Source organism: Phyllobates terribilis, unplaced genomic scaffold (genome assembly GCF_046119375.1).
Source record: "Phyllobates terribilis strain yellow unplaced genomic scaffold, ASM4611937v1 Scaffold_8__6_contigs__length_399053987, whole genome shotgun sequence".
Taxonomy (NCBI): Eukaryota; Metazoa; Chordata; class Amphibia; order Anura; family Dendrobatidae; genus Phyllobates; species Phyllobates terribilis.
This window is the reverse complement of record NW_027362768.1, coordinates 306,601,654-306,620,425: the sequence shown is the minus strand read 5'-3', so window position 1 is coordinate 306,620,425 and position 18,772 is coordinate 306,601,654. Positions and strand designations below refer to the sequence as shown.

The 18,772-nt window shown below is 41.2% G+C and overlaps 1 protein-coding gene across 2 annotated transcripts in view; it reads left to right on the top strand.

Annotated features, from left to right (window-relative positions):
- LOC141157371 (protein Wnt-7a) overlaps positions 1–18,772 on the top strand; it is a 100,991-nt gene that overhangs the window by 66,773 nt on the left and 15,446 nt on the right. For both annotated transcript variants that reach the window (XM_073644520.1, XM_073644519.1), the window contains exon 3: positions 2,772–3,043. In XM_073644520.1, coding sequence (XP_073500621.1) covers positions 2,772–3,043 — 272 coding nt within the window. The remainder of the gene's footprint in view (positions 1–2,771; positions 3,044–18,772) is intronic.

Here is an 18,772-nt window from a genome sequence, read left to right as displayed (position 1 = left end):
GGGTTGAGCGAGTATGTTCTGTCCGAGTATGCTCGGGCCGAGCTCCGGGTATTTATAGCTGCTCGGTGATAAGGTTAAATCCCTCCCGTGTGCATGATTTGCAACTGTTTGACAGCTTTATTTCAGTGGTGGCCAAAGTATTGGCACCCCTGCAATTCTGTCAGATAATACTCAGTTTCTTCCTGAAAATGATTGCAATCACAAATTCTTTGGTATTATTATCTTCATTTAATTTGTCTTCAATGAAAAAAACACAAAAAGAATTGTCCTAAAGCCAAATTGGATACAATTCCACACCAAACCTAAAAAAGGGGGTGGACAAAAGTATTGGCTCTGTTTGAAAAATCATGTGATGCTTCTCTAATTCGTGTAATTAACAGCACCTGTAACTTACCTGTGGCACCTAAGAGGTGTTGGCAATAACTAAATCACACTTGCAGCCAGTTAACATGGATTAAAGTTGACTCAACTTCTGTCCTGTGTCCTTGTGTGTACCACATTGAGCATGGAGAAAAGAAAGAAGACCAAAGAACTGTCTGAGGACTTGAGAAACCAAATTGTGAGGAAGCATGAGCAATCTCAAGGCTACAAGTCCATCTCCAAAGACCTGAATGTTCCTGTATCTTCCGTGCGCAGTGTCATCAAGAAGTTTAAAGCCAATGGCACTGTGGCTAACCTCCCTAGATGTGGACGGAAAAGAAAAATTGACAAGAGATTTCAACGCAAGATTGTGCGGATGGTGGATAAAGAACCTCGACTAACATCCAAACAAGTTCAAGCTGCCCTGCAGTCCGAGGGTACAACAGTGTGAACCCGTACTATCCGTCGGTGTCTGAATGAAAAGGGACTGTATGGTAGGATACCCAGGAAGACCCCACTTTTTACCCCGAGACATAAAAAAGCTAGGCTGGAGTTTGCCAAAACTTACCTGAGAAAGCCTAAAATGTTTTGGAAGAATGTTCTCTGGTCAGATGAGACAAAAGTAGAGCTTTTTGGGAAAAAGCATCAGCATAGAGTGTACAGGAAAAAAAAGACGCATTCAAAGAAAAGAACACGGTCCCTACAGTTAAACATGGCGGAGGTTCCCTGATGTTTTGGGGTTGCTTTGCTGCCTCTGGCACTGGACTGCTTGACCGTGTGCATGGCATTATGAAGTCTGAAGACTACCAACAAATTTTGCAGCATAATGTAGGGCCCAGTGTGAGAAAGCTGGGTCTCCCTCAGAGGTCATGGGTCTTCCAGCAGGACAATGACCCAAAACACACTTCCGAAAGCACTATAAAATGGTTTGAGAGAAAGCACTGGAGATTTCTAAGGTGGCCAGCAATGAGTCCAGACCTGAATCCCATAGAACACCTGTGGAGAGATCTCAAAATGGCAGTTTGGAGAAGGCACCCTTCAAATATCAGGGACCTGGAGCAGTTTGCCAAAGAAGAATGGTCTACAATTCCAGCAGAGCATTGTAAGAAACTCATTGATGGTTACCGGAAGCGGTTGTTCACAGTTATTTTGGCTAAAGGTTGTGCAACCAAGTATTAGGCTGAGGGTGCCAATACTTTTGTCTGGCCCATTTTTGGAGTTTTGTGTGAAATGATCAATGATTTGATTTTTGCTTCATTCTCTTTTGTGTTTTTTCATTGAAGACAAATTAAATGAAGATAATAAGACCAAAGAATTTGTGATTGCAATCATTTTCAGGAAGAAACTGAGTATTTTCTGACAGAATTGCAGGGGTGCCAATACTTTTGGCCACCACTGTACATGTGAGGAATGTGTAAGAAATAGACATTCCTCACATGTAATAAAGCTGTCAAACAGTCACAAATCATGCACACGGGAGCGATTTAACCATATCACTGAGCAGCTGTAAATACTCGGAGCTCGGCCCAAGCATACTCGGCGAAAGGGTTAATAGAACATACTCGCTCAACACTAATCATTATCCTTCTGCTCTTCCATATACTATGCTACGGTGCTGTTTTAACTTCCTAATTCAAACTTCCTGAGGCTATGTACCCACGTTGCGGAAATGAAGCGGAAAATTTGCGCTTCATTTCTGAATGTCCTCTCCTGGAAAAACGCATGTGGAATTTCGCAAGCGTTTATCGCGCGTTTTTTGCGCGTTTTCGACATGCGGAATTGCCTTGCGTTTTTTATTGCATTGCAAAGGCAATTCCCCATGCGGAAACTCAAAATTAATTGACATGCTGCGGATTTTTGTGCGCATCAAAAACGCTGCGGAAAAATCCGCAGCATGGGCATAGAACTTGCGGATTCTCATTGGGGACCATGGGGTGCGGATTGACAAGTGTTTTACAAGCGTTTCCGCTGCGGAAATTCCACAGCAAATACGTTTGTAAAACGCTACGTGGGCACATACCCTAAGAATCTGTTTTCAACTGTTTCCCGGAAAGATACTGTATTTACAGAGTATGGAACTTTCCCTGTCTGAGCCTCTCTACTCCCATCCCCTCTATTCAGGAAAAGTCCCTAACACACATTGTTTGTAAATAGAGTACTGATTCTTTCTGGGCAGCAGATTAAAGCAGATTTTTAGGGCGCTTGAACTGGACAGGTAAAACAGCACTGCTGCATAAAGAAAGAAAGAGGAAAATAAAGGTAATGAAGTATATTCCAAAAAATCACAAAGGCTGATGAATAATTAAAAAAATAAAGTTTAGTTACTCTTTAAAACCACATTGACCATGAACTAACCATATTGTAATTATAACAGGATACTTGTGTTTGACATACCCTTTTTTCTTCTACAGGAAGCAGGGAGGCAGCATTCACATACGCCATCGTTGCAGCTGGTGTGGCTCATGCCATCACGTCCGCTTGTACACAAGGAAACATGAGTGACTGTGGATGTGATAAGGAAAAACAAGGACAGTTCCACAGAGATGAAGGCTGGAAATGGGGTGGCTGTTCTGCTGATATCCGTTATGGATTAGTGTTTTCCAAGGATTTTGTGGACTCCAGAGAGATCAAACAGAATGCAAGGACTCTCATGAATTTGCACAACAATGAAGCTGGACGTAAGGTATGAGTCCTAATACATTGATGGTGATTGAGGCTCCATTAACCCTATTTTTATCTATTATGGCTTACGGCTTTATTTTTATATGGATACAGTATCCATAAAATAGTCTTCTTCTTAAATAACCTTCACCCCATGGCTTTCATATATGCATATGGTCAGGGTTTCTCATAATGGTGCATCACCTAAAAGTTACTAAGGTTACAATGGTTGCACTTTACTGTAACCTATATTAGACAGTGTCAGCGGTGAGTTGAAATCCCTAAAGTCCAATAAAGGATATGAATAGTTATATATTTAAGATAAACAGTACCCAAGATTCAAGACAGTCTTTAAAGTAAAGTCGTTTCAGAACTCATTCTTATTTCAGATTTCATATACAGCTTTCAAAGTTTTTAAGCCTGATGAAGACCAAAGACTCAATCGAAACGTTGCTACTTACATTTCAATCAAGTCTCTGTCCTTCAAAAACTCACTTGTGTGTTCATCTCACAAGCAACATTGTTTAAAATATATATACATTTTTCAACTAAGCACATCTTCATTTCTGTATATTTTTATGATTTATCCTTAGAGTCATTATGTACAATAAAAAATGATATTGTGGTACCGTGTTAGCCAGAAAAATCAATGTAATTACTTTTATGTCCAAAGATGACAAAAGTATTCTCGGAGTGATACCTTTATTGGCTAACCAAAACAAAATATATATTTGCAAGTTTTCAGAGCACAGAGGCTCCTTATTTAGGCCCTGTCTTGGCAATCCACACAAATAAACTCTCATAAATTAAAAATCGAAAGGCTACGTATGGTATATTGCAGAAACTTCATGCCATCTTGCCTTAGTTTGGGTTTGTTTGTTCAAACCATTGTCATGATGCAAGTTAATTGTATCAAATCAGCCATCCGAAAAATGTGTCTGTTAAAGGGATCAGTCTACATAGAGCATGACAAACCTTGGATACGTACAGTATATGTCATTGTTAGAATATTGCATGATAAAACTCCCTGCTGGCAGGAACAAGAATGTATTTTGAGAGTCCGGGACAACTGAGAAATCTGAATTTTCTCATTGTAGAAATACATCATCTTCTCGCTGGTCACACAATCCACAGGAGCGTAGGCTCAGCATTAGTGCTCCAGTGTGCTATATGAGAGAGCTGCTTCTGTCTGCAGTTCATCTCCAGAAAAAACAATAGGAACGTCCATTGAAAACACAACAGGCAAGATCCTTCTCTTCCTATCTGTCAGGGGATAGTCGGCAGGCCCCCATACACATTAGACTGCAGCTGATTACGCTGAGATCAGGGGCTCAGATGCTTTTAGTCTAATGTGTATGGAGGCCTTAGCATTAATTATCTAGTGACAATGACACCTGTCAAGTGAATGGATATGTTAGGCAACAAGTAAACAGTCAGTACTTGAAGATAATGTGTTTGTAAGCAAGAAAAATGGATAAGCAAAAGAATATAAATGACTTGGACAAGGCTCAAATTCAATTGTTAGATGACTGGGCCCAAGAATCTTCAAAATGACAAATCTTATGGGAGTACCCATATTCAGTGGTTAATTCCGATCAGCCCACCACCGAAAGCACCTACAGTGGGTACATGACTATGACTATAAGGTTTTGTGGAGTCTATGGCTCAATGGGTCAAAACTACATCTGTGGCACAAGGAGGAAACATATTTACAGGTGTTTGTAATATTCGGAGTCCCGGGGGTTGTCTAGGGAGGGGAGAGAGAGAGAATATTTTCCAGTACCAAAGTTCGGGTCCCCATTGTTTTCAATGGGGTTGGGGTTCAGGTTCAAGGTTGGGTACAGTTCTGGTACCCAAACCCAACTTTGGACTAAAGTTTGGATTGGGCACCAGAAATCTGAACTTCACAGGTCCGCTCATCCCTAGCAGGGTCGGACTGGGGCACCGGGACACCAGAGAATTCTCCAGTGGGCCCGGGTCCTCGGTGCGCTCCCGAGCAGGACGCACGGGGGCCTGCTGGTTAGCATGGCCGCCAGTGCACCTGCATTGGGGGCAGGAGCAGAGCACCTGCATCGGGGCAGTGCGGCTGACAATGAGGGCAATCTGGCTTCTTCTCGGATCTCCAGGCTCTGGGGGGCCCATGGCCAGATTGCCCTCATTGTGTGCGGTGGGCAGGGAGCGATCCCTACAGCTCCGCTGCTGACAGGAGGACAGGAGGAAAATGGAAGTGGAGTGGAGGGATCCGTCCTCTGCTTCCTGCTAGGCGCTTTCTCCCTGACACAGGCTCACGCGGCTTGATGACCTCATCATCCAGCGCGGGCCTGTTTCAGGGGAAAAGTTGCCGGCAACGAGGATGCAGCGGGGGAACGAGCAGAGAGAAGTAAGTGTTTCCTTGTTTGTTTTTTAACTAATACACTGGGTATGAGGGAGAGCAATGATGATGGAAGAGGTGGGGGAAGATATGGCATGGCAGTGATGATGGAGGAGGTGGGGGAGATATGGCATGGCAATGATGATGGAGGAAGTGGGGGGAGATATGGCATGGCAATGATGATGGAGAAGGTGGGGGAGAGCAATGATGGAGGAGGTGGGGGGGCAATGATGGGGATGGGGGAGAGCAATGATGGAGGTGGGGGAGTGCAATGATGGGGAATTATTTGGATGCTATATGCTGTTAATATCTGGTCTGGTCATGGTGTGGTGGTATTTCTCCCTTGTATATGGTATTATTCGGTCACTATGTGTTGGTAATATGTGGTCTGGTCATGGTGTGGTCGTATTTCTTCCTTGTATGTGGTATTATTCGGTCACTATGTGGTGGTAATATGTTGTCTGGTCATGGTGTGGTGGTATTTCTCCCTTGTATATGGTACTGTTCGGTCAGTATGTGGTGGTAATATGTGGTCTGGTCACTGGTGTCACTGTATTTCTCCCTTGTATGTAGTATTATTCGGTCACTATGTGGTGGTAATATGTGGTCTGGTCATGGTGTGGCGGTATTTCTCCCTTGTATGTGGTACTATTGGTGTTGTTATAATGGATTGTGTTGTGCATGGGGGTCATTTGTTCTCTCTGATATTAATTAGGACAAGATTCTTTATTTCCATGATTAAATACTTGGAACAAGATTCACTTACAGGAGTTCTCTGGGGAAAGCAAGTAATCACCTCTCCACAGGATAAGTGATAAGTTATTGATTAGTGGGGGTCTGAATGCTGGGACCTGCACCGATTGGTAGAATGTGGAGTTTTTATCCCCGTTAGACTTGAGCTCATGTGCAACTTGACTTCATTCCCTCAGTGGCTGTTCTTGTTTTTTTTCTGGAAGCCCCAAAGAGAATGAATGGACCTGCGGTCAGACATCCCACCTGCTGCAGCATTTTAAAATGGGGATAAAAGTGTCCTGTCAGGGATGAAACTTCCCCATTCTTCCGATAGCTGCGTTTTCCAATGTTCGGACCCAAACAATCAATAAGTGATCACCGATCCTGTGGATCCCATGGATCGGTGATAACTTGTTTTAACCAAATAACCCCTTTAATGCAAACAACCATAATTTTATATCCCAGTTATAGTGGTACACAGTAGATGTGCAGGAGCCGCCTGTGATTTACAGTCAACGCTTCACTATAATAGGGATAACAGCTATCAGGTATTTGCATATAGCTGTAGGGTGGGCCCCAAGGATCAATCCCTCCTGTGGGCCCCAGACACCCCAGTCCGACACTGATCCCTAGTTATGATATAATAAAGACAGGTAATATTAAATCATAACACACTAGTTGTAGATCCAGTGATTTTGTAAAAAGTCACTTCGGCAGAACATATGCTAAAATTGGATTTATGCAAAACGTTATAGGAAGTGTTCGTTCTATACTAAAAGTTATAAGAAGTGTTTGTTTTATACTAAAATTTATAGGAAGTGTTCGTTTTATAGTAAAAGTTCTAGGAAGTGTTTGTTTTATATTAAGTTATAGGAAGTGTTCGTTTTATACCAAAAGTTATAGGAAGTATTTGTTTTATACCAAAAGTTATAGGAAGTATTCGTTTTATACCAAAAGTTATAGGAAGTATTCATTTTATACTAAGTTATAGGAAGTGTTAATTTTATACTAAGTTATAGGAAGTATTCGTTTTATACTAAGTTATAGGAAGTGTTCGTTTTATACCAAAAGTTATAGGAAGTATTCATTTTGCATCAGCACATTATATAACATTGTTCATTTATATTCAGCCATGCCTGAAAGTGATAGAGTATTTCTTTCCTGCTGGGTTTTGTAAAATGAAATGATTTAGAATTTGGGAGTTGCCTTTATCTATGGGTCAGACGCAGCACTTCCTGAAGAATGAAGTCAAGGTTTTAACAATGGCAGCTGAGAGAGGCTCATTTTTCATTCCTTGTGGCAGAGTCATTTGGCCAAGAAAAGTCCTAGTGAGGCAGGAAGAGAATCCCAACCCCTGTGTAGCTCCGGGATGCTTTGCACTTAGCACAGTTTGTCAGTATGAGCTCATACACTAGGAGGGGTATGTTACACTAAGGCCAAATCGTACGTAGGATGTTGAAATTTGCAACATTTCTATATAATATACTGTAGTATATTGCATTTGTTTATTTATTTAATTACTTGTTAAGATAAACATTTATGTTTAAAAAGTATTCACCCTCCATGGGAGACTTCATGCTATTACTTTTTAGCAACATTGATTTAAAGCGACCCTCCACTCTGGGATGGAAAAGTGACTATACTTATCACATATATCCACCGTACCTGGTGCCCACTGTTTGCCTCCCACTGCCTCCTTTGCTCAAATCCGTCTTCCTTTCCTCCTGCTTCTAAGTTGGCTGCCACAGCGACATGGTGAGTGCACTGGTAGGTCTTATACCATACCTTCCCTGCCGTACCTATCACATAGTACAGGAAAGGCAGGGGAAGTGTGGTTAAAACTTCTGCCTGCTCTCTCCGTGTCACTACAGTGGTTATCTTGGGAGGAAAGGAACACCAATCCGAGCATAAGAGACAAAGGGAAGCAAACGGAGGACACCAGGTAGGGTGACTAAACATCAGAAATGTATGACACATTTTCTGTCCTAGAGTGCAGGAAAAAACATGGATGTGTTTTACAACAGTGCCACCTTTTCACATAGGCTGTTTCGAGCATTGCGGCTGAACAGCATTTTTTTGGGACTGATTTGCAATGCCATACAAAGTCCACTGAAAAAAGTTTTGCTATGTCTTTGTTGGCTTCTCTTTTCATTGCATAGAGTCCCTTTAATAAAATGGAGACATTTTTATTTATTTTACTCACTTATATACAACCCCTGGCAAAAATTATGGAATCACCGGGCTCGGAGGATGTTCATTCAGTTGTTTAATGTTGTTGAAAAAAAGCAGATCACAGATATGGCTCAAAACTAAAGTCATTTCAAATGGCAACTTTAGGGCTTTAAGAAACCCTAAAACAAATCAAGAAAAAAAATGTGGTACTCAGTAAGGGTAATTTTTTTTCAGACCAAGCAGAGGGAAAAAATTATGGAATCACTCAATTCTGAGGAAAAAAATATGGAATCACCCTGTAAATTTTCATTTCCAAAACTGACACCTGCATCATATCAGATCTGCTCGTTAGTCTGCATCTAAAAAGGAGTGATCACACCTTGGAGAGCTGTTGCACCAAGTGGACTGACATGAATCATGGTTCCAACACAAGAGATGTCAATTGAAAGAAAGGAGAGGATTATCAAACTCTTAAAAGAAAGTAAGTCATCACGCAATGTTGCAAAATATGTTGGTTGTTCAGTCAGCTGTGTCTAAAATCTGGACCAAATACAAACAACATGGGAAGGTTGTTAAAGGCAAACATCCTGGTAGACCAAGGAAGACATCAAATCGTCAAGACCGGAAACTTAAAGCAATATGTCTCCAAAACAGGAAATGCACAACAAAACAAATGAGGAACGAATGGGAGGAAACTGGAGTCAATGTCTGTGACCGAACTGTAAGAAACCGCCTAAAGGAAATAGGATTTACATACAGAAAAGCTAAACATAAGCCATCATTAACACCTAAACAGAAAAAAACAAGGTTACAATGGGCTAAGGAAAAGCAATCGTGGACTGTGGATGACTGGATGAAAGTCATATTCAGTGATGAATCGCGAATCTGCATTGGGCAAGGTGATGATGCTCGAACTTTTGTTTGGTGCCGTTCCAATGAGATTTATAAAGATGACTGCATGAAGAGAACATGCAAATTTCCACAGTCATTGATGATATGGGGCTGCATGTCAGGTAAAGGCATTGGGGAGATGGATGTCATTACATCTTAAATAAATGCTCGTTTACATTGATATTTTGGATCGTTTTCTTTTCCCATCAATTGAAAGGATGTTTGACATCATTTTTCAAGATGACAATGCATCCTGCCATAGAGCAAAAACTATGAAAATATTCCTTGAAAGAAGACACATAAGGTCAATGCCATGGCCTGCAATTGAAAATCTTTGGTGGAAGTTGAAGAAAATGGACCATGACAAGGCTCCAACCTGCAAAGCTGATCTGGCAACAACAATCAGAGAAAGTTGGAGCCAGATTGATGAAGAGTACTGTTTGTCACTCATTAAGTCCATGCCTCAGAGACTGCAAGCTGTTATTAAAGCCAGAGGTGGTGCAACAAAATACTAGTGATGTATTGGAGTGTTCTTTTGTGTGTTTGTTTTTCATGATTCCATAATTTTTTCCTCAGAATTGAGTGATTCCATATTTTTTTCCCTCTGCTTGGTCTGAAAAAAATTACCCTTACTGAGTACCACATTTTTATCTTGATTTCTTTTAGTGTTTCTTAAAGCCCTAAAGTTGCCATTTGAAATGACTTTAGTTTTGTGCCATGTCTGTGATCTGCTTTTTTTCAACAACATTAAACAACTGAATGAACATCCTCCGAGCCCGGTGATTCCATAATTTTTGCCAGGGGTTGTAGCACCATTGTATGCGCTTTTCAAACATCATCATTTCTGTCCACATTGGGGCTCACAATCTACATTCCCTATCAGTCTGTCTTTGGAGTGTGGGAGGAAACCGGAGAACCCAGAGGAAACCCACGCAAACATGGGGAGAACATACAAACTCCTTGCAGAAGTTTTCTTTGGTGGAATTTGAACCCAGGACCCCAACTCTGCAAAGCAACAGTGCTAACCACTTAGCAACCGTGCTGCCGATGTCCCAACATATTTAAGCCCACAGGTACATTCAAGGCAATAAACTACCCCACTGGTGGCACAATTAATATGTTGGTAAATTGTATATTTCTTCCCAAAGGCATCCATGAACCATTTTCTAGGAACTAAAACCCGACATGCCTTACACATTTTGCATGGGAAAAAAACGGGATCTCTTGTTCTTATAGACACATTATCCCTCTTAAAATGACTAGATACTAGAAAACTTGAAATTGAAGTACTTTTTCTATACCCAGAAGATGCTCGTGATGTTACACAGTTTCTCAAATCCACATCTGATCGAATGATGTCCCAATGTTTATTAAAGATATCCAGCATCGTTTGCCATTCATCGTGAAATTCTGTAATGAATCTCACGACATTATTGTCATCTCTATTTTTCTTCTTAGGGACCAGGAGCTCATTTCTCTCCACTCTTAGGGCATAATTATATGCCTTTTTAATCATTCTCCCTGAGTAGCTTCTCTCCAGGAGTCTAAGTTTCAGTTCTCGAGCCATTAATAGCAGCCTAAATACACGTACTGTGCAATTGTGTGATTGAGCAGAAGGCGAGTGCTGATTTCTGACATCTCCCACTGTTAATATTTAAAACAACTGGATTTAAGTGAGCCTATACACATATATATATATATATATATATGTCTGTCAGGTGGTGAATAGTAATGCCCTATGGCAGACTGATACATGTACATTTTGCTATTATAGCAACTATATGTGTCTTTAATTGTTCCACCTGACATTCATATTTAGGCTATTCCAATATATGGGGATATCATATATATATAACCTCGGTCCTACATTAGAGGGACTTGACTGAGGTGTCCCAAATTTGCCCTACACTACATCCAGCCAGATTTATTAGTGGGTACCACTTTTTCAACTAGTAAGTGGTTACCTTATATGCATCTATAGATGCATGAGCAATTTCACATTTATAGGATTTTAACTAATCAATAAAGTTTATGCATTTTAATTTCCTTATATCCACACTTTTCCACTTTCCCCTTTCCCCATCTCATATGACTACTTTGGTGGTGTACACCTGTGGATATAGATCTGATGAGAATAGACTATTCTTTTGCGTGCTGCCGATGTCGCCTATTACTTGGGGTTTTACCTTAGTATACACTTATTACCTCTGCACAGGATAAGTAATAAGCAGGTGATGCCTGAGGGTGCTGTGACTCTTACTTATCATAAGAAAGGGGATCCTGTGTCCTCTGTTTGAATGGAGTGGCATGAGACAGGACTTTGTTTTCGAGATTTCAGAGGTGGGACTGACTTTTATCATACAATCCTACGGAAATAAAGCAAACCGCCCCCCAAAAAATCAGTACAAACAAGGGTGTGGCCTCCCTTTCTATGAGCTGGGCATTTTATTTATATTGCTTCCCATAGCTGGGTGTCAGGTTGGTAACTCCTCAGCGCCGCCCTACTCACCGTGCTCACCGCGCGGCTTCTCCTTGTGTCAGGCCGTCTCGCTGAGTCTGCCTCTTGCAGCACTCCTCAGCACTGCTGCATCTGCACATGTGGTTTTCATTTGGCTTTAGGGGGGGTGTGGTAGGTCTCTGTTGGAATTTAACTCTGCTGTATCCTGCCGAGATTAGGTTACCTGCCCTCTCCCGTGCCAGCAGTGTCAATATTAGGCAGCTCTTCCCACAACTCTTTGCTAGAATATTGGTTCCTAGCTTGTTAGCAACTGTTCACTGTATTCTGTCTCCTGTTATCAACCCGGCCTGCTTACCCGCTCAGTGTGACTTCTCTATCCCTCTGGCTTTGTTTTGTGAACTCGTGCAGCCTGCCCCGACCTCGGACTGTCTGACTACTCTTTTGTCTTGCCCTCCTGTACCTCATACCCATCCCTCTGACCCTCCGGTCAGCAGCTGCAGTCCCGGACTGCCCTGGAATGGTACCTGGTGTCTACCGGCAGCCCAGCCTGTCCTCACCATCAGAGGTCCTAGTAAAGACCCGGTAGACACTTTGTCACTTAGTCATGCCCCTTCAGAGTACACTCTGCCGGTGGCGCAGCCGTTCCATACCCACCAGCCTTACACTGGGTGTCCACTGTTGGACTCCAGTCCTACTTTGCCCTTATTCAGGTCATTTTTGACATATGGTAAGGTTTTAATATTAGAGTTAGTATAGGACCGTTCCGAGTTAGGTGCACTTTGTTGTGGTGGGATGTCTTTTATGTTTCTTTTAATCAACAACAGTGTTTACTAAGTACCCTATGTTATTTATATGTACTACTACTTTTTACTTACTTCAGGGTTTTTACTCATTTTGTTTCTATCTTAGGTTAAATCCTGTGAAAGTGCCATAATTATATGATCCTGAAAATATCCCTTTAAGCTAATCAGTAAAAGAAATATAATAATATTGCTATAACTCTTTAAACCAATGGTATAGTTAAGAACTGGCCCAAATCTGTGCCACAGAACAAAATTATCCTGCTATAAAGTGATAATAGAAGACTGCATTACCAAATATAGAACTGTCTTTGTAGTCCTTATTAACTAGTCACAATTGATAAACAAGACCATTTATACTCATCGAGATGAATCTTCATGGCATACAAAGTAAATCTCGACAGACTACAACTTACTTACCAACATTAGAGTTGATAGCATGAAGACATTTAATGCGGTTTTCTGAAATTGTCTTCAGGAGTGCAGCGCTCCCCTGCCTAACAGTTCCGTAGTTGCTGGGGGGTCAGTGCGTTCCTGATTGATTCACAGCTAAGGGTGGCAGCATCGTTGTGCCGCTGGCCTAAACTGTGTGCTCTCCAGTGCTGCAAGCAGAGGCAGTTTGGGTCACCTTCAGACCAGCTCTTACAAACTCTGTGGAAGAGAGCTTGTAAACACTTGCTTAGGAAACCAGTCTGCACTGCAGGAACCTAGGCAATGAGCAGTAAAAAAAATATAAAATTGCCTGGGGTGGTATTAGAAAAAATTGTGACAGTCCCGGCAAATTCAGGACTGTTACCAGCTATGCTCCAATGTTTAACACACTTTTAAAAGAGATTTATTACAGGTGATAGAACACCGAGTAGATGCTTTGTTCTGTATGAGTCACTTTTACTCCTTTTAGGGCAGGTGCACACAACTGTAATAATCGGATCGAGTGCTGTCAGTCGTTTTGAAGAATAGCACTCGTCCCAGTGTTATTTAATGAGGCTGTGCACATATCCGATTCTTTTCCTTGGATAGTCTATGTCCAAGGGAAAAAAATCTCAGTTAGATCCGATATACGGATCGCACTCGGCCATGCAAGTCAATGAGTTTGTGGAAAACATCAGACTGCACTCGGATAACATCTGAGTGCAGTCCGATTTCCACGGACTGATACAATGGAGAAAATTGAGAATTTTTTTTCTTCATCTTCTCCTTATGTGAGAGAATCAGAGTTTGATCAGTGTCATTTGCATGATCAGCCCGATTTTCTCGAATGAGAGCATCTATGGTCATCTGCACCGACCTTTAGTTTTAGACTTTTCTGTTTTTCACTTATAAAGGAAGAATTGGGTAACGTTTCGGGCATCATTAAGATCATCGCTTACTGTCATCAGATGTGTCTTCCTATAATAATCCACCTTTGGATTCAAGATACTAACAGACTTTATTATTTCCTAGGTTTAAAGAGAATATTTCTTCTATGCTCCTCACACTCCTCCGGGAGTAGACATCCCACTGTAAATAGTGGAGGTCTCCTAGCAATGCAATCTTACAGCAGGTATCTTGTTCACACTTTTGCATGTACTCCCCCACAGATGTAATGGGATGAATATGTGCCGTGCTTGACAAATTGCTGACGCCCCTGAGTTTACACAATATTTTGTTTCTGCGTGAAAAGATCTCTAGGAGAGATTACGAGGATGTGAGAACACTTCTACTATGTTATACCACATAGGAAAGTTAGACCTGACACTTGGGTTCTGCGTCTTCTCAACTGCAGCAGATAACAAGACATTAATGTCCCAAGTTATGGATGGGAAATAAAGAGAACAAAAGTCGGCAGATGAACTCTCCTCATGGTTCTTTTATCTGCTCTGGGTAATCACACACAATATTACTGATTGACATCTTCTTCTTCCTCCCTTACATATAGAACTGGTTTATATAGAAGACGTAACGTGTTTAAGATGAAGTCAGATGTGGCCATTATTTTAAGGGGTTTAAGGAATAGCTCTTTATCCACTTATGAATTAAGACAGCTTTTTACTAAAGAAATTGTCAGGTTTCGAAAACCCTATCCCTAGTTAATACAAATTGGGGGGGTTCCGTGTTCGAGATCATCATCTATTAGCCTTAGTGGAGTGAGAGAGGCTACAATGTTTGTCTCTTGCTTTGGAGGACCCAACATATCTATGCATTTTGTGGACAGTTTGTTCATTTCAATGTGTAATGCTCCATTTCTCCTGCGGAGGCACTGCAGTGAAATTAAACACTCACTGCTGCATTGTTCCCTGTGATCAGCTAATCATTGGGCACTCTTCTAACAAAGATGGATTGTTCGAAGCGCCATTTAAGAATTGATCTCTATAGTTTCACCTCCTAATTAAAAGTGTGTAAAAGAAAATTTGACAAACCTAAATGACACCCAACAAACCCCATTACCCACAAGTTATGCTGCTTTATCCTTAAGCTCACGACCAGCCTTAAGGATGTGTAACTCATCCTTACTAAAAGGGGCATCACCAACCCTAATGACATTGGAGCCTGACATTTGCACCTCTGATGCAACACTTAATGCCCAAACCTTTGGAGAAGGAGCTGCATTTGTTCATTTCAATTTGCAATTCTCCATTTCTCCTGCGGAGGCACTGCAGTAATATTTAACACTCACTGCTGCATTCTTCCCTGTGATCAGCTAATCATTGCATACTCTTCTAACAAAGCTGGATTATGCAAAGCGCCATTTAAGAATAGTTCACCTCCTAATCAAAAGTTTGCAAAAGAAAATTTGACAAATCCAAATGGCACTCAACAAACCCCATTATCTACAAGTTATGCTTCTTTATCTTCATGCTCTTTCCCAGTCTTAGGGGTGTGCAACTCATCCCTACTAAAAGGGGCATCACCAACCCTGATGGCATTGGAGCCAACACTTGATGGCCAAACTTTTGGAGAGGCCGCTGGCCAAACCGTTGGATCCATCACTTTGGAGATGGCCAAACCATTGGATCCAGCTACATTTTCTAGTTTTTTTGATTGACCAGTATGTTATTTGACTGTATACTGTATTGTGATTTATTTTTTGGGAACTATGTGATACTACCTAGCGATGGTGTAAGTTGGAGGTATTGCACATGGCACCAGCTAACCGTAGACTGGTCAGGTCGTCACATTTTAATTCATATCATCCCTAAGTTTATGACTAGCATCCTGCAAAAATACTCAAAATGCAAAACTTCCCGTTGTATCATAATTCCACTCCAAACTATTGGGAAGTATTCACTCACTTTCTATAGACAGTCTATTAACATACCAAAGGAACGTACAGAAATTGATAACATGAAGTCCTTGTCCGTCAGAAAGATTTATGACTCCCAGTTTCTTTCACAAGACGTACTGTAAATGACAGGTTCAAAATAGTATGATATGAATGTATACGTGTAAGTTCATGCTCGCTGCTTCAGGCTGGGTTACTGTTTGGTTGCATAGTTGGAAATGTTGTACAGGACAGTTTATTGGAAGTGTCTGAACTCCCTCTTCTCAGGTCAAGACAGTAAAGGTAATTATCAAGGCATTATCCAACCCCAAGATAGCATTTCTGGAATTTTTAAGAAGTATTTCAATCTAGAATAATATATGTAATATATCTATGAGATATTACATTTCAATGCCCTTTTATATATAGGCATGAGGTTCTAAGCCACTTGTCACACCTGGATCCTTAATTCAGAGTTAAAGGGGTTGTCCATGACTATATAGCCTGTCCTCGTCTGACCTAAGATCCTAATGGCTGCAAACAAACATGTTTCCTATTGAGCTTTGTTATATTACATGTTTCGAAGCCAGCATCTCACTGACGGTCTTGTGATTCAATGTGTTTTTATCCTGTTTTCTTCCATTGACGTTCTATTCGATTGGCCCCTCATCCAGGCACTGGAAGAGGGGCCAATTCAGATAAATCACCACCATATCCCCTCAGAAGAGTTGGTGATAATTGGTTCAAAACTACCCAGAATAAGAGCTGATCAGAAGGAAAGTCACCAGAAGAAAACAGTATGGAGACTCATTGAATAACTTGACTGGTTTAGAAAGATGTATTATAATAAAATACAATTACAAATTTGCTTGTCCATAGCTGGTAGGACCAACTGGAACAGGTTATAAAATTGTGGACAACCCCTTTATATTATCTGTTAGACCAAGATTCTATTGCATTAAAAGTGAAGGAGAAAAATACCCCTATGTTTCCACTATCTAGGGGACTTCACCAGCCGTCTCCGGATAATTCACTGCAGTGTTTGTTACTATCTTCAAAGTTCTGATACTTGGCTTAGGGTTGTCCCGTAAAGGCAAGTTATCACCTATCTACTTGCTGATCAGTGGGTGTTCCACCGCTGGGACGGCACCATTTGGTAGGTGGGGGAATCTTTATCCCCAACGGGAAACATTTATCCTCATTACAAAATGGTGCAGCAGGTGGGATGTCCAACCAATAGGGATGAGCAGACCTGTGGAAGTTCAGGATCGTCGGGTTTGACCGAACTTTAGTCCAAAGTTCGGTTCAGGTACCAGAACCGAACTCGAACATGACCTTATGCCAAACCCCATAGAAATCAATGTCGACCCAAACTTTAGAACTGGAAAATTTCTCTATCTTCCCTGAACTCTCAAATTGTAAAACGGTAAAACGGACTTCCAGGAGAAGTCTGTGTTCGGAGTTCAGCACAGGACAACTTTACAGTTCAGGTTCGCTCATCTCTACCAACCACTACTCCATTCATTCTCGGAAAAAAAAATTAGCGCAGTTCTTGGCAGCCCCATAGGGAATGAATGGAGCACTACCACTTCATTCTAATGGGGATAAAAGTTCCCGCGTTCTGTCTATCTTATCTTGTGATAAGTGATTACTTGTTTTTACTGGATAACCTTTACAAAAACTAGGACCTGAGCACTGTTATTTGCTTTAACAGTATTATTGGAGAACTACATGGCATTGTTACAGTATTTGGATGTGATCTACACTATAAACTGTATAGTTCGGTGGAGGAGGGATAATGCTATGGACTTGTTTCTAAGGAGTCGGCCTCAGTCCATTAGCACCAGTGAGCAGAAATCTTAATGCTTCTGCACATCTTCTTCACTTCTATTCCCAAAATATTCAAAAGATAATGTTGTGTCCATAAAAGTTTGACTTAGTAAAATCTAAAATTATTTATACCGTATGTTAAATGGCAAAAATACAGTAAGTAAAATTGTAAAAGCCAGAATTGCTGTTTTTTGGTCTCCGAACTTCCTCCAAAAAGCTATAAAAGGTAATAAAACATCTTATGTACCCCAAAGTGGTAACAATAAAAAACTACAGCTTGGCATACAAAAAAGAAGCTCCATCGACAGAAAAAAAAAAAAGTTATGGGTTTTTGAAAATGGTGGCACAATAAAAATTACAGCCAGGCTGTTTTTTAATTAGCATTTGAAGTTTTGGTGTAATTAGCTTTAGGTGCATGGGGGCGGGACTGTAGGAAGGGTCTTTGGCTCCTGCCTGGCCCCTCCACCTGCGTCTGGTGTCTGTATCACAGGTCACTGCTTGGTAAGTGACTTGCCTCTTTTAATAAAATAGTGCGGGTGGCATTGCATGCGCAGATTGAGATTTCGGCTCAATGATTTCCTTTAGGCTCATGCTGTCTAAATTGGAATCACTGCTGAGCCCAGTGATTGTCAGCAGCGGTCATGTAGATGGTTCAAATCAGCTTCTTATGGGGATACAAGCATTTGAACACCATGCGATATTCGGCCCTGCTCAATACTCAATCAAGCACCCGATGCTCAATCAAGTATCGAGCAGTGCCGAGCACGCTCGCCCATCACTAATGAATATTGTTGTATCCAACTTTGAAAATTTTCAAAAACACTTTAAGGCTAAGACCTCATTCCGTTTTTCGCGTAGAGCGCTATCCGTGGTTTTCACAGATAGCACTCGAACCTTCGATAGTCTATGCGGCCATTTACATGTCAGCGGAAAATCGTGGATACATGTCTGATTTTGATCCAAGAGTCGGATCAAAATCAGCAATGCATGTCTATGGGTCCATGAAAAAAATCAGACCGCGCTCAATTTACATCTGAGTGCAGTTTGATTTTCATGGACTGTCAGAAAGAAGAAGGTGGAGAAACTTTTTTTTCTTCATGTATCAGAAAATCTGATGACACTCGGAACACTCTCTTATCAGGGTCTGATCAAAATAATCAGTCGTCTGATTGAGGCCTTACTTTTATGGTGTTGCATTTGTTTTTGGTGACATTTTTTATTAAAGGGAACATGTCATCAGGTCTTCTCAATATGAA